This window comes from Chrysochloris asiatica, unplaced genomic scaffold, assembly GCF_000296735.1.
Source record: "Chrysochloris asiatica unplaced genomic scaffold, ChrAsi1.0 scaffold00209, whole genome shotgun sequence".
In the NCBI taxonomy this organism is placed as follows: domain Eukaryota; kingdom Metazoa; phylum Chordata; class Mammalia; order Afrosoricida; family Chrysochloridae; genus Chrysochloris; species Chrysochloris asiatica.
Window position 1 is genome coordinate 2,428,682 of NW_006408727.1, and position 10,924 is coordinate 2,439,605.

At 38.1% G+C, this 10,924-nt stretch overlaps 1 protein-coding gene across 1 annotated transcript in view; it reads left to right on the forward strand.

Annotated features, from left to right (window-relative positions):
• NFXL1 (nuclear transcription factor, X-box binding-like 1) overlaps positions 1-10,924 on the forward strand; it is an 82,776-nt gene that overhangs the window by 54,683 nt on the left and 17,169 nt on the right. The window contains exons 15-18 of the mRNA XM_006872675.1: positions 668-689; positions 1,308-1,448; positions 6,132-6,298; positions 9,246-9,315. Of these exons, the coding sequence (XP_006872737.1) occupies positions 668-689; positions 1,308-1,448; positions 6,132-6,298; positions 9,246-9,315 (400 nt within the window). The remainder of the gene's footprint in view (positions 1-667; positions 690-1,307; positions 1,449-6,131; positions 6,299-9,245; positions 9,316-10,924) is intronic.

Genomic DNA, 10,924 nt, shown 5'->3' on the forward strand with positions numbered 1-10,924 from the left:
ATGGTGAAAGAATGCAACCTTGTTGCACACCTTTCTTAATTTTAAACCATTCAGTGTTCCCATGTTCTGTTCAAACAACAGCTTCTTGGTCCAGGTACAGATTTCTCAGAAGTATAATGAAGTGTTCTGGAATACTCATACTTCTCAATGTTGTCCATAGCTTGTCATGATCCACACCATTGAAAGCCTTTGTATAGTCAGTAAAGCACAGGTAAACTCATAGTGACCCTATCTATATAAAGTTTCCAAGGAGTGATGGTGGGTTTAGAGCTCCAACGTTGTCATTCAGGCTGACTTTGTGGTCCAGTACTTATCTTATAGTACTGCACACATCAGGACTCTGGATGAGTTATGTTGTTGTTGTTAAGTACCACACGTTGGCTCTGACTCATAATGACCCTGTATAGTGTTTCCTAGAAATGAATGCTCGTCTTGCGGTTCAAACTGGCCTGTCAAACGCATTAACCCACAGCACCATACCAGAAGTCCTTAAATATGGGAGAATAGAAAACCTTAAATTATTTACTATTTCACTTTGCAGATTTCACTTTTTCAAGTGATGTGTTTTTACTTAATAAAATATACTAGTAGTGTTAATATTTTTACTTTAGAAATCTTTTTTTGACAAATTTATAGTGTTTTCATTTAATTTCATTTATTCTTGCAGGGAATGTCTTGGGAAACATGAGGTGAGTCAGACAGTAATTATTGAATAAAATTTGTATACCTCTTCAATACTAGGACTGTTAGAAATAACAAAGACAAAGTATTGATACTTAGTCTTATCAAGAATACAAGCGTTCATTATTTAAAAAGATACATTGTCTTTACTTGAAATTTTGGCTTGTGTATATGCATTCAGTATGGAATTATTTTTAATTTCCCTTTTAAGAATGGGATGTTTTGCCTTTTGGCATGTATTTTTGAAAAAAAAAAAGGAAAAAAATGGTAGGTTACTTTGGTCTTAATTGAGTTCTAACTACACAGTAGCAAGTGCTTGTACCTGTAATGGCTCCTTTACTCCTCATGACACTTTAGAAGGTTACTCAATTAGTTTGCAGTAAAGCACATATCATCTAAAGGACATGATTTCTGTTGTAATGGGCAGTACTGTGTACCATGCCATTAGTGATCAGAACTTTGGGTTTGTAGATTTCAGTTTGTAGATAATTGTCCTCAGTTTTTATGAATGAAAACGTGTTAGACTTTTGTGAAACTTGTTTTCAAATGAGAGCAGACTCACTTTGGAAACATGAGTGCAAAAGATTTTGTGTTTGTCGTGTGTTGATTTTTCTATTTTATCTTAGACAAGTCCACTACCGTGCCATGCTGTAGGACCTTACTCTTGTAAGAGAGTTTGTGGACGAACATTAGATTGTCAGAATCATACTTGTATGAAAGAATGCCATAAAGTAACAGAAACTGATGGCTGCACAGGTAAAAATAAGGTAAGGTTATTTGGTTGAATGTACATACAGGATGTTTTTTTCAGTAATAAATATTTTTCCATTTTGTTAATGCTTTTTTCTTCTTTCTTGCCCATATCCACTATTCTTTCTTACCTTAAGACAGCCAACTTTAACAGCTTCTTGCTCATTATAATATGCTTTCCAATGTGGAAGTCACAACATATTGCACCTGTGTTAAGACATAGGCTTTTGTTTTATGAGAAAAATTCGGAATTCTGTATCTTCTTAGACTCTAGTTATTAGCATTGTCATTTCCACATCTGTCCATTCAGTTATCTAGTCTAGAGATCCACTCTCTGCTCTTTTCCAGACCTGACTAATGCTAGATACTGTTTACAGTTCCAACAAATTCCCAACTGTTTGTTAAAAAGTAAAGCAGATAGTGTCACAGAAAGACTAGGTGTGCATGTGTGTGTGAAGTTCCTGAAAGCATTTTTAAATTATATGAGAAATCAGCCATTCAAAATTTACGAATTTTATAAGCAAATATTGTTGAGTCAGTTCTGACCCACAGCCACCCTGTATAGGGTTTCCAAAGAGTGACTGGTGAGCTTGAATTGCTGACCTTGAAGTTCAAATTGACTTTGCAGTCCAGTGCATTAACCCACAGTGTTATACCAGGACTCCACAAGCAAAAATAAATATGGTTAATCAAATTTAAAATAGTATTAAACTTAATTTTTAGAATACTTAAGTTTTTCCTAGGGAAAAATTATAGGGAACCGTAATAGTATTAGCAAATGTGCTTGCTGAGGAATAAGTAAAAATGTTTACACATTTATTTATTTTTTCTTTGCTTCCCTTGCCCCACAGTAGCTCCTGTTGAGTTTATTTTTAAAGTAGATCCTGATTCTGACCGTTTCTGATAACTGCTGCTACTAACATCCTCCTCACGCCACCATCGCCTCTTACTTAGACTTCTTAGGTATTTTCCTAACCAGTATTCCTCTTTCCACTGTATCTTGGAACCAGATTGATCTTTAAACAAAAGTAAACCAGGTATCATCCTGCTCATACATCTTCAGGAGCTTTTGATCACTTTCAGAATAAAATCGAAAGATGTTACCTTGACTTTTAAGGCTCTATAACGATCCTGGTGTGGTGCTGTGGGTTAATGTGCTGGACAGCAAAGTTGTTCAAACCACAAGGTTGGCAATTCAAGCTCACCAGTTGCTCCTCAGAAACCCTCTATGAGTCGCTGTGGGTTGGAACTGTCTCAACGGCACTTAACAACAACAACAATAATGATCTAACAGGAGTCCTGGTAGTGTCGTGGGTTATGAGTTGGGCTTCTAACCACAGGATCAGCAGTTTGAATCTACCAGGAACTCTGGGGGAGAAAGATGAGACTTTTTGCTCCTGTCAGTATTAACAGCCTCAGAAACCATATATACAGGGTCACTATGACTCAGCACCAGCTCCACAGCACAGAGCACAGTGACGGAACTCCTGGATGCCTTTCCCATTTCTTACCACTCTCTGCCTTGCTCACTTCTGTTTCTGTTTGTGCTATTTCTTGAATATTAACCTCAGGGTCTTACTCTTAATGTTCTTTTCCGGGGAACTCTGCTCTATAATCTTAGGGCTCTCTCCTTTACTATTTAACTCAGTTTCTGTTGAAATATTTAGTAATATAGTAACTGAATTGTGCTTGTGTTGCTCTGTAGGATAAGGACCGGATGGCTAACTGCAAAGGTCAGTGGTTCAAAGTCACCAACTGCTTTTTAGAAACCCTATAATGGATCACTATGAGTAGGAACCAACTCAACTTAACAATTGTAATCATGGCTGAATTGAAGAATGATAGTGTAAAAATGGTATCAACTAGCCTTCCTGCGTCCTCCCTACTCAGCTGGGCTCGATAATTCACTGTAATGGCCACACAGAACTCAGACACAATACTCATTGTTACGGGTTTATTAGGGAAGTTGACAGGTTACAATTCAAGATCAAAATGCTCAGGGCACAGTTGTTCCAGCCAGCTCAGCCGTGCTGTCCTCTGTCTGCCCAGCCATTGTTACAAAAACTCTCTGAAGGCTGCTGATCAGTGCCCAAAGGATTCTACACTGTAACCCTCAGTTGAAGGCACTCAGCTATAGTTTCGTGGTTCAGCAAACCTAGCTCCCCAATTTTCAATTTTTGCAAATGAGCCTCCTATCCAGATTTTCAGCTTTCATTGCTCTGTGGGCCAGGAAGTACATGCTCTGTCTGCTGCTCTGACTCTGTGTTTTGTCGTTGCCACTCTGGGACTCCAGGTGTCATAGGTCTGCCTCCTACTTCAAGGAGATTCAGTACACAGGAATCTTGGGTCCAAAGGATGCACACAACTCCTGGCTCCTCTTTGATGGTTATGAGCTCGTCCCACCTGTGCTTCTCAGAGGACTTGGTTTAAACCCAGCAGAATGGAAAAATTGACCAATCACAATTAACCCTGTTGACAGTCACTCACAGCTGAATCATCTAATTCACCAGCATCTTCTCCCACTTTTTCTTTTTTTCTTTAAGGTTTTTATTGTGGATTGAGTGAAAGTTTACAGGGCACATCATCAGTTTTACATTCAAGAAATTGTAGACCTTGTTTCATTACAATGATTATAATCCCCTCCATGTACCATCAGTTACCAGTGTCACTTTAGCTTTTTTTTTTTTTTTTTAAACACTCAGGCATATATAATAATTTATACCACCAAAGGGCACATTCTGCAAGTCTGCCTCCTGGCCGCCAGCTCTTAGTCCCTCTCTTCCCCATGAATCTAGAGTCCTCAGCTGCTCCCTCTATCCATGTCCCCAGTCCCACTTTTTCGTACACATAGTCATCAGGAGAAAGTTGTTTGGGGTCTTTGTGTAGCACTGTTGGATAAGCACTGGACTATGAACTGCAAAGTCAGTGGTTAAGACCAACCAGCCATTCCTCTGAAACCCTCTTCAGGGTTGCTGTGAGTCAGAACTGACTCAATGGCATGGCTAGAACAGACTAAATAATTCACTGCACCACAGATCGTTTCTTTGCTATGTAGTGCTGCTCTAACAGAAATACCACAAACAGAAATTTATTCTGTTTTTCCTTAACAAACAAGTTTTTTCTCTTCACAGTTTAGGAGGCTTAAAGTCCAAATTCAGGGTATTGGTGCTAGGGCAAGGTTTTCTCTCCTGTCAGTTCTTCAGGAAGGTTCTTAGCTCTTGTGAGGTTTCGCTCCTGGGTGAACTAATGTTGCTTGGCGTTTCTCTTCCCCATCTCTGCTTTTTCATCTCTTTATAGCTCAACTACTGCCCTACATGAATATGGCATCGTTACCATAACAAAGACATCCCATTCCTATATGGAATTACCTACACAAATATAGAGTTTAGTATTTATAACACATCTTGGGGGGGACACAATTCTATCTATAACAGATAGTAAACATATTTAACCATTAAGACTTACTATCCATGGCTATAGCCCTTTGATGTACTGTGTCTCATCTATGGCATATGAAAATTATAATATCCTGTGACTAAAATCTTTAACCATCTTTAGTAGATCCTGGTACTAGTTAAATTAGTACATGACTGGAACTCAGAAAGTTACATTCCTGCTGCTGTGTTGCGTGCTGTCGAGTAGGTTCCAATTCATAGAGGCCCTTTGTAGAGTTTCATGAGGCTATAAATCTTTACAGTAGCATACAGCTGGATTTGAACTGCTGACCTTGCAGTTAGCAGCCTGGTGTGTAACCTACTATACTACCATGGCTCCTTAGTAAGTTACATTGTTGTTGTTGTTGTTAAATGCCATCGAGTGGGATCGGACTCATAGCAATCTTGTATATAAGGTTTCCAGGAACTGGCTGGTGAGCTTGAACCACCAATCTTGTGGTTCAAACCAACTTTGCAGTCTAGTTCATTAACCCAATGTCATGCCAGTCCTCTAGTAATTTACACTGAGTACCTTTAATTTTAAATGTAACTTAATTTTAGTTATACTGATGGGTATTAAAGTATTTATATGGTAATGTTGTTAAGTGTCTTCAAGTCAGTTCCTATGGAGGATTTCCGAGGAGCAGATGGTGAGTTTGAACTGCTGACCTTGTGGTTCCCAGTCCAGTGCTGATCCTATAGTGCCACACCAGGAGTCAATTTCTATGTTAATAGTGTACTTATTTCTTCAGTGTGCTTGTTGTGTGTAACTGGATTTGTAACATTTTACTCTACAGTTTTCTGCCACTGACTATTCTTTAGGAAGTAATTTCTGTTTTCAGTAAGGCACACTTTATGTAGTCAAGATCACTTTAAAGATAAGGCTGTTTGATTAATGAGGTTCATACCCATAAACATATATGTGAGTAATGGTCGTATTGTCAATCTTAATTCTCCATTTTGAATGTTTCTACGATGAGTGAGCGCGTGTACTGTTGTAATAACTGCGTTCCAAAGACGAGTGAGTGGCAAGGCATTGTGACTCTAATACATAGAGATACTAGACTACATATGCTCTTGTTGTTGTTAAGTGCTGTCCAGTTGGTTCCGACTCATAGTGACCCTGTATAGGGTTTCCAAGAAGCAGCTGGTGGGTTTGAACTGCAGACCTTGTAGTTCGCAGTCCAATGTGATCCTATAGCACCACTCCAGGAGACCTTAGACTTCATGTATAGTTGATTTATTTCCCTGCTGTTTGTTTATCAGGCTGGCCCAGAATGCTTTCATTGTGAAGAAGGGTGCTCTAAATCACGACCATCGGGTTGTCCTCATCCCTGTGTTTTGCCCTGTCACCCTGGAGAATGTCCTCCTTGTGTACAGATGCTTAGAATAAAATGCCATTGCAAGATCACCACCCTGTATGTGGAATGTAGGTAAGTGCATTGAAGAGTATTTTTGTTTTATGAAAATTATTTTAATTGGTATCTTTATAATTCAGTCTTTTACAGTATGTTTTAAGGTAGTGTTTTTTCAGTTTGTTCCTTAAATTCTACAGGCCTAGATTTTCCATTTGAGACCTGGAAGGAAGAGTTCAACTAGGGCAGTTCTGTTTTCTTTCCATTTTGGAATGCTGTGTAAGAGTCTGTTAGAAAACAAGTTGTATTACTGCATTTAAGACACACACCTGTAACAGATTGTTCAAATAACAGTGTCAGACTAGAAACAGGCCTGCTAAGTAACCTTTATTTCTGCACAGGTAGTTTTTCATATCCCATAAATGTTTCCTTGAAGATATGTAATAGAGTTTGGAATAATGTGTTACAGTTTTGCTCTTTGTAAATTACATTTTGGCAGGTGAGGGAGGGTTATCAGCTGAAAAATACTGGTTATCATTTTCTGTTTATTTTTCATAGTTGATTTCTATAAATGAAGATTACTTGCATGTCTACATTTTTGTGAAAGGACTAGTGGTTTGGGATTTTATATAAGATTTTCTGTGTATGACCACTGCCTTCAATCAGTGTCCCAATACAGTTGCCTTAGTAGTTGACATTTTGGAGTGGTACTAGAAGGAAGTGTCCTTTGTTTGTTGTTGGTCCTGCAGAATCCTAAATTTCCCCCTTTTGCAGCTTTTTCCCATTTCCAGAGGGTACCTTCTCTTCATCTTCCCCAGTTGCCTTGATGGTCCTTAGATCTAGGTATAAGTGGGCTTAAGTGGATTTTTTTTTTTTTTGGGTTTGATTTTAGCTCCATCTTTCTTCTTTTCTGCTCAGTTTTTCCAGAACTCCCCACTATTGGTTTTTCTGCTGAGTCAGCCCCCACACTCATTGCGACACCATCCACAACCAGTGCAGAATGTTTTGATTAGTGTTTTCATTGACTGATTTTCAGTAGCTGGCCAGGGCTTTCTTCCTGGTCTGTCATAGTCTGAAAAGCTTTGCTGACAACTGTTCTGCTTCATAGCAACACACAAGCCTCGACTGACAGACACAAAAACCTCCACTGACAGATAACTGGTATGGGATGCATTGGAATTGAAGCCAAATCTCCAATTCCAAGTCTCTAGCACAGAAGGAGAAGGAAAAGCTTATTAGTCAACTACCACTAACCTCATAAAGCCCCACTGTTGTTGTGGCAAGTGCTGTAGAATTGATTTTTTCTCACAGTCACCCTGTATAGGGTTTCTGAGGAGCAGCTGGTGGGTTTGGAGCGCTGCTGACCTTGTGGTTAGCAGTCCAGTGCTTTTCCCACAACATCACACCAGGATTCCTCTAGCACCTTGTGAAGACTTGCAGTTCAGAGCATGAGAAATAGTTGCCTGAAATTAATACTTGTTTTTTTTTTAATAGATAACTTGAAGTTTGTAGAAATCTCTGTCTTCTAGTTATGCTAAAGTCATGGGATATGAGTGCGTTTGTTATTTAATGAGCTAGATGACTTTTTTCGTGTGCTGTGTGGATATGTTTGAATTGAGGCAATCTCTCTCAACTACCCAGGATTCCTCTGTCCTTTTCTTAAGTACATATTGAAGAATCGATTTTTACAGATTTCTTCAGTCTTAGTATTTGTTTTTGTCCTTTTCTTAAGTACATATTGAAGAATAGATTTTTTTACAGATTTCTTCAGTCTTAGTATTTGTTTTGTTAATTTCATTTATTTCTGGTCATTGATTTATTACACAAGGCATCTTTTCTCCTTAATCCTTTTCTGTTTTGTATCTTTTTTTCCCCAAAAAAATTAAGCTTAATAGATACAAACTTTGAAATCTAATTTATTCCTAGTTATTGAGTAACTGGAACCAGCTAGTATTAGCTGTAAGCGCAGAGATGAGCCCCATACTTGTACGAATGAAAAATACCCTACTGATTTTCTAGTCATCCTAGAACTTTGTGATATTATTAAGTGAAACCTTGCCAAGGAAATTCCAAATATTATGCTGCAGCATATTTATGGTTCATTTAACATACACACATTTAAGATAACAGTTTTAACAGAAAGTCCTGGCAGTACAGTGATTCACACTCTCAGCTGCTAACCGAAAGTTCAGACCTACCCAGCAGCTTGGTGATAGATATACCTGGTGGTCCGCTTGCATAGAAAATTTGTGAAGCTCTTCAGCTTCAGATGTCATGAGTCCTGGTCAACTCAACAGCACCTAGAAGAACAACAGTGAATCTAGACTTACAGTAGTTTGGCAAATTTATCAAGTGAATGGAGAAGAGGAGAGGTAATGGGGACCAGGAGAATAAAACATAAAATAGGGAGTGTTAGTTGTCCATTAGTTTCTGCTGGCTCATGCAGTGCTGGTGTTTTGTGGTTCCATTCAGCTGTTGGTTAGAAAGTGGTTTTATTCCTTGGTGCTTATGACTTTTCCTGGGCTACCAGCTTGAATCAGATTTAAGCAAATGTAAAAGCACAGACTGAATTTCTTTCTGATGTTAACTTAATTGATTTCAACATTAACAGATAATTTATCCAAAAGTAACAAAAAAGAATTCTTTTACTAGAAAGCTTAAAGTAACATTAAGGCTTAAAGTAACATTTAGTTTTCTTCTTAGAAGCATTAAGAGATCTGAATTAACATGATTGATCTATAAGGAAACTGTTAGCAGGAACTATTAAAGATAGGCCAGCCACAGGTATTATTTTATGTGTTTCGTACTCAATTCTTGCATCGGTTGCCCTTTTGGCATTTGCTTTATTTGTGTAAAGGTATGGTGGTGTAAATTAGCAATGCCTAAGTAATTTGAAAATAACTGTTACGGATAGAGACACAATTAAAAATATACCTTGAGGAACAGTGAAAAAAAAAGTAAAATAATTGTGCCATATAATGAACTTTATTATGAATGTCTTCAAAATTTCCTCTCCTGTTTTTAGAAGAATAACCACAGCCGATATAAATGAAAAGAACCTCCTCAGTTGTTGCAAAAATCAGTGTCCTAAAGAGGTAAGCTTTAATGAAACCTCTGGTACTGTTTCTCTTGGGTTGGGTTTGGTCAACTGGGTTTGTTGTTGTTGTTGTTGCTGTTCTGTTTTGGTTTTGTTTTTTTATTACTAAGTGGGCCAGACAGAAAATGTTGATTAATAGCTGTAAAAATGTAACACATATAGTTAAGGTAGATGCATCGGAAATTTGGGGATATTAGAACTACAATAACCTTTTAGAAGGATAAGAAAAATAGTGTTGATTGAATTCTTACCCCTCCTCCCCACGTGATGCAGGCTTAAAATATAAAGAGATCAAGAACTCTGTGGCAGACAGTGAATTTTCAGTAGGGTTTTTTAAGACGTCTGTGTATGTGCACATGTACACGTTTTGGGGGTGGGGTAGGTGGGAGACACCCACACTGTCTTAAAGATGATGTCATAGAGGATATCACTGTATTGATTGTGACCTTTGCTGCTGATACCATGCACATCATTGAACTGTTAATGCTTGTTTTTTTCTTAAGTTAATTAGCATAACTTGTTATTTTCTTAAGTTAATTAGCATAAAGCTTTCAAACTGTACTTTTAAAGATTCTGCTGCTTGCACACTCACTCGTCACTTTCTGCATGGTTAGGTTTCAAGGACTCTGGGTCCTTATGAGAAAATCAGCATTATTTGAAAATGGAGGATGGGCACATCAGATCACAGTCTTGAGGATGAGTCATCATTACATTAGGAGCCCAGATGGCACTGCACTGTAGGATAAGCACTAGACTGCTAACCACAAGGTCAGCCATTCAACCCCAACAGCTGTTCCAAGAGAGAAAGAGGAGATTTTTTGCTTCTGTAAAGATTTACAGCCTCGGGAACTCCGTATAGGGTTGTTATGAGTGGGAATGGACTTGTTGGCAGCGGGTAACATCAGTACAAAACTGCAAGTTACATCTTTATAGAACTGCAAAACTACTGACAATCACGGCCTAACTGACACATAACAGCAACCGTAGCAGCCAGCATTACTCTCCTCTCCCATCACAGCATTCATTATGTCAGGCTTACATCACTAATGGCCCAAATAGTTAATTTCATACTATTATTAATGCAGAATGTTGGATAATGAGATCCTTGATAACTAAGAAGTAGATATGTGGTTAAGTGCTGTTGAGTCAGTACTAACTCATAGCAACCCAAAGAGCAGCTGGTGGGTTTGAACTGCTGACCTGGGGTTCAAAACCCATTGCCGATCCATCCTACAGTGCCACACCAGGAGTCCAGATATATATACACACACACATTTTATTCTAACTAAAAGTATCAAAAGTAGTTTAGAAAGAAATTATTCAGAGTAAAAAAGTATGACTAGTGATTTATCCTGCCAATAATTTGAGAAATCAAAGTGATCCATTATATTTGACCAATCTAGAAGTGAGGGCACTCCTTTTTAATTTTTTTTTTTTTAATTGGGAGAAAGTAGTAGCAATTACTTGATTTGGATGTACATTCAAAAAGGAATTCGTTAGTTTACAGATATACTGGTAGTACCTCTTTTCTGTAAATTCTTTGCCATTAGGCACTTTTATGGACTGTGTTGCATCCATTCTCCACCCCACCCAACTATGTATATATA